The sequence below is a fragment of the Gavialis gangeticus genome, unplaced genomic scaffold (genome assembly GCF_001723915.1).
Source record: "Gavialis gangeticus isolate Ggan-Ray unplaced genomic scaffold, GavGan_comp1, whole genome shotgun sequence".
NCBI lineage: Eukaryota > Metazoa > Chordata > Crocodylia > Gavialidae > Gavialis > Gavialis gangeticus.
Genome location: NW_017729022.1, coordinates 63,567,838 through 63,572,615, shown reverse-complemented (window position 1 = coordinate 63,572,615; position 4,778 = coordinate 63,567,838). Strand labels below are relative to the sequence as shown.

Below are 4,778 nucleotides of genomic sequence, written 5' to 3'. Positions count from 1 at the left end.
CTCCCCACCAACCTGCCTGACTGCTTACCATCCCAGCTATGTGCAGACACTGGCAGTAGGCCACAATTCTTACCACTTAGTTTCACAAGCCCTCAATCAAAGGATTTGTGCATTGTAGTGCTGACAGTGTAATTTTGAAGACAGCTTGCTGTGGTTTTGGGGGTGGGGACTGGAGGGTAGAAGGACAACGCTTACTCACTGTGCAGCCTGGGCCATCTCAGCACTGAAAATGCCATGAGACCATGCTCAGCAGTACACACTGGAACACCAGTGTGGTGAGCTTCTTGTGGTAATGCCTAAATAAGATGCCAGCACTGTGTCCTTCTATGAAATAATGCCCCATACCAGTCACATTCCCAGTAGAATCATAGAAAATGAGGGTTGGCAGGGACCTCAGGTGGTCATCTAGTCCAACCCCCTGTTGAAAGCAGGACCAGCCCCAACTAGATCATTCCAGCCAGAGCTTTGTTGACCCAAGCCTTAAGAACTCCAAGGATGGAGATTCCACCAGGTCTCTAGGTAACCCAATCCAATTACCCTTAGTAATCTTTTCTGTAAGTAGTGCAAGCTCCCTCAAAGCAGCACTGATAGGGCCACCTGAGAGGTTAGTGCTATCAGCTTACTCATGACAGTCTCTGTTGGCACCCTCTTGGGGCAGGGCCAATGCAATGTGCAAGGATAAATCCATGCTGTGCTCTTACCATCAGAATACAGTACATATCTCCCTGGCTCAGTGAAGTCCTTCCGTTCATATTTGGACCGTATCCACTGCTCTCTCAGCACTCTGTGGAATAACACAACAAGGGAAGGGGCTTAGTGATGGGCTGGCGGAGCCCACAAAGGCCCACCCTCTTTTAAGTAGTGGCTCTTACTGGCAGTCAGCATAGATTGGCTGGTAATAGTAAATGGGGATGTGAGCCTCATATGTGGCTTTACCCGCTCCATTCCCATGCTGTGCCAGGAACTGCAAAATAAGACAGAGAGTTAGTACTTTATTTAATGTAAATTTCATCACTGGCCTTCCTCATAATGGACACATAGAAAGAAAACAGCTAATAAGCTTTAAACCAGAGGTTCCCAAACTTTTTCTTATTGTGTAACCACTTCTAGATTTACCAGCTGCCTGCATACCCCTACCAGCATACATTTTATATTTTAGCCCCTTAAATGACAATTATTATTATAATGAAAATTAAATCTGCCATTACACAATTTCTCCCATGTACTCCCCAGAGATGTCTTGCATACCCCCAAGGGTATGCGTACCACAGTTTGGGAACCCCTGTTCTAAACCAACCCTTTCTTCCACCCATTGACATGTTCCTGGAGAGTGCAACAATGGAGGAGCAGGTTTCAGTCAAGTCTCTTAGACCTTGTCTATGTTAGCACGAGTTTTACAGGATGCACTTAACCCAACATAATTATCTTTAATGACGTTCACATCAGGGCCACGCACCCATGTTTAGCAGATTTGCATTGCCTTTGGCAAAGGTACCCCAGAGGCCCCAGCTCTTCCCCAAAGAGAACACTGTTAGTGCTCAAGAGAACTGTAGGAGGAGAAGACAAACCCTGTTATCCCTGCTAGGCCAAGCATTATTTGAAAATTTTTGCTGCAGTGGCTGAGGAAGAAGGGGTGTTCTGCTTGGATTACTGAGTTCTGTGCAAGACATGGTCTCTAAGGATTGGGCAGATGAGAAGTCAGCTTCATGACGAAAAGGAGACCCTGAGTCAGAACACAATGTGTTTCAAGCAGACCTCCATCATAGTCATAATAAAGTAACATGATGAGGGTTATCACATATCCAGTTTTTACTCCCTACCAAAGTCCATCACCCATAAAATTAGGGGAAGAATCAGCATTTGTGAAATCAAATTGGATATTAACTACTGTTAGCCTTGAAGGCTGCCCATGTGGTTTTGTTTTCCCAGGACCCAATACAGTACAGTCTACAAATAAAAAATCTAGGCTTGAGATGTACCACAGCACAGATATGGGCAGGAAGGGTCTCACCTGCACCTGGGCCACCTCCCAGTGGTCCATCCTCAGTGATTTGACTTTGCTGATGCTAGGGATGTTACGGTGGATCCCTGAGCAGCTAAGGCAGATGAAGACACCCAAAGTATAGGATGCCCAGTCAGGATCTGAGATGAAACAAAAATGGGAGCAGGGTCAGCACCAGATTCTCATGGGAGATATTTCTTGAACTGAGAAATGTGCTGTCAAGGCACCAAGGAAAAATATGTGGATGGATGTATAACTGCCATTTCACCCTGGCTGATTCACTCACCTTCTGGAGTATAAATCATAGGGATAGAAGGCATGTCAAAAAATCACCTACTCCAAACTCTTGCTGAAGACAAGAATGGCTTGGTCTAAACCAGCCCAGACAATGTCAGTCTACCCTGCAGTTAGCTTAGACACCAGCTCATAAAAATGTATTGTCATTATTCCCTGCCTCCCCTTGCTCCATGCAGAAGGCTAATGTACTTAAATGTACATTGTGCCTTTTGTTCTGAAGGGTTTTGTGGCATATTTACAGGATTTCTGTCTCTAAAATGAAATTGCCCAATCCAAAAACCCAGGCACCTCAGCGGTTGATTATGGCAGCTGTTTCATAAGGCAACAGACAACAGTTTAGCACAGGAAATGAAGAACAGTGCCGAAGCCATGTGAAAGTCAGTGAGGAATTTAAGGCAGTAAAATGTAATTAATTCCCCAGAAGTGTTTCTGACCAGCATATTGGATCAGCATGTACATTTTAGTGGCAGTGTCTCAGAATCTTTTAACACCCCAACATTGACTTGACAACCCTATCCCTTTCGAGAGAACAGTATTGCCTAGCCCTGTGGCAGGACATTCTTCTACTGCTGACTCAGACAGGAGGTGATGGCTTAGTGAATCATACTGTTCTGCTTGCTGCAATAGCTGGGATTTCTTTTGAAGTTTTTCTGTCAAATCCATTACCAAACCAGGTCCTAATTACTTCTTGAGATCTGATGTGCCAGAAGCCCCAGTGATGGAGCTGCACAGTCTCCTCATCCTTCTCCTGTACTTCAAGCAGTGCACCATCCCTATTCTTCCTCCTTCCTATGCCATACACTGCATGACAACTCCATACAGCAGTAACATAAACCTGCACCTAATGTCTGCATAGAACAATGATTCTCCCATCCTTCTTTACCCAAGAAAAAGCCCCTTGGCCCCTTTTCCCTGGACCCCAGACACTTCACACCAAATTCATCCTGACACACTGTTGCATTCCTGATGCTTCTCTTCCAAAACAGAGGAAGGGCACCTTGTGCCCCTAACCTTGTCTAATATCTCTCCCAGCTATACAGCTGGTCTAGTAAAAGATATCACCAAAAAAACCCTTTGCTTCTTGCATATTTTCTGGAGCATCACAGCTACAACACTCCAACCACTCAAGCTACAACGCTCCAACCACTCATGCTAGACATTCTTCAGCTTTCCTCCCCAAAACTAGTGATGCTGGTTGCTGCTCCTCCAAAAGTCTTTCTCCCCACACAGGCCCCAAATGGCCCTAAATATTGGCTAATATTGGTTGTCCCCTAGCTAGCCACAGAAGTCTTCTCTTCCACTACTGCGATCCCCACCATGACTCACCTGGCTTCCCACAGTCTGCACACAAGGCGTTTTCAGGTCTTTTCCACACATCCTTTAGGGCTTTCACATTCCTGTCCTCCCCTCCAGCCATCTTTTCCAAAAGCTGCCCTTCTGGGCAGGGCAGGGCCCGTGTCCTCTACACCTCTGATGGAGCCCACTGGCTTGCCCAAGAGAGAAGAGGTCAAGAGAGAGCCAGAGGGCTTTAGGGGTGGGAGCAGAAGCTACAACATTATTAGAAGTAGGAGTACGGTGCACTGAGCACCTGGCCTGATAAGAGCGCAGCTGCTAGGAAGCAGGCAGAGGCCAAAGTACACCCAGACTGATCAAGAGGAGGAGACCAACCCTGTGGGCGTGAAGGGAAGTGCAGCAGTTAACCACAGAACTGGTTTTTCCGCATTTCTCCTGGTAAAAGGATAGGCCCCAGCCAGGAAAAGAACACAAGCAGCAGTTGCACAGATAAAAGCAACGCAGCCCTGGTTCAGAGGCGGCACTCAGTGTCACGGGCACCAGGGCACAGCATAATTAACAAGGTTCCCTTTTTACTGTGGTCAGGGAAGGGTTTTTTGTTTTGTTCTGTTTAGTTTATTGATATGGCTATTCATTTTAGATCCAGTAGGTAAGTTCAGGGCAAGTGTGAAACTCGTCACTCACTGGGCACTTCATATCTCTCGTGGATCCCTACTGGCCTGTAGGCCTGTGTGAAGTGGTGAGTATTCGCTTCGGATTCGGCCGATTCAGGGGACAGTGATTTGATTCGGTGATTCGAATCACTGCCCCGAATTGATTCGGCCGAGCCTGATTCGGAGATTTGGCTGCAGCCAAATCGGCCAAATCTCCAAATCACACAGGTCTCATCCCCTGCCCGTGCTCAATGGCTGCCCCGCCTGCCCCAGCTCCCCGCTCTTTGGGGGGAAAAAAGCTTGCACTCACTAGCTTCTGCCTGGCAGGGGGCAATCCCTGCTGCCCTGTGCTGTGTGAGGGGCTCTGCCACGAGTCCGCCCACCCCCACCCACTGTCCCAGCCCCACCATGGCTGCCCTGCCCACCTCAACTCCTGGCCCTTTAAAAAAAAAAGTAAAACAAAAACCTGAACCCGAAACCCGAACTCCCAGTTGTTTAAAAAAAAGCCCCGGTGCTGGGGAGCTGGGGTGAGG

General features: G+C 47.4%; 1 protein-coding gene across 1 annotated transcript in view; it reads right to left on the bottom strand.

Moving 5' to 3' along the window:
- Positions 1-3,951, bottom strand: part of LOC109296036 (arf-GAP with dual PH domain-containing protein 1-like) — a 14,245-nt gene extending 10,294 nt beyond the window's left edge. Inside the window, exons 1-4 of the mRNA XM_019515242.1 lie at positions 3,626-3,951; positions 2,012-2,142; positions 873-964; positions 702-784 (exon numbers count right to left, since the gene is read on the bottom strand). Coding sequence (XP_019370787.1) covers positions 702-784; positions 873-964; positions 2,012-2,142; positions 3,626-3,716 — 397 coding nt within the window. The 5' untranslated portion in view covers positions 3,717-3,951. The remainder of the gene's footprint in view (positions 1-701; positions 785-872; positions 965-2,011; positions 2,143-3,625) is intronic.
- Between the last annotated feature and the right edge of the window lie 827 nt (positions 3,952-4,778).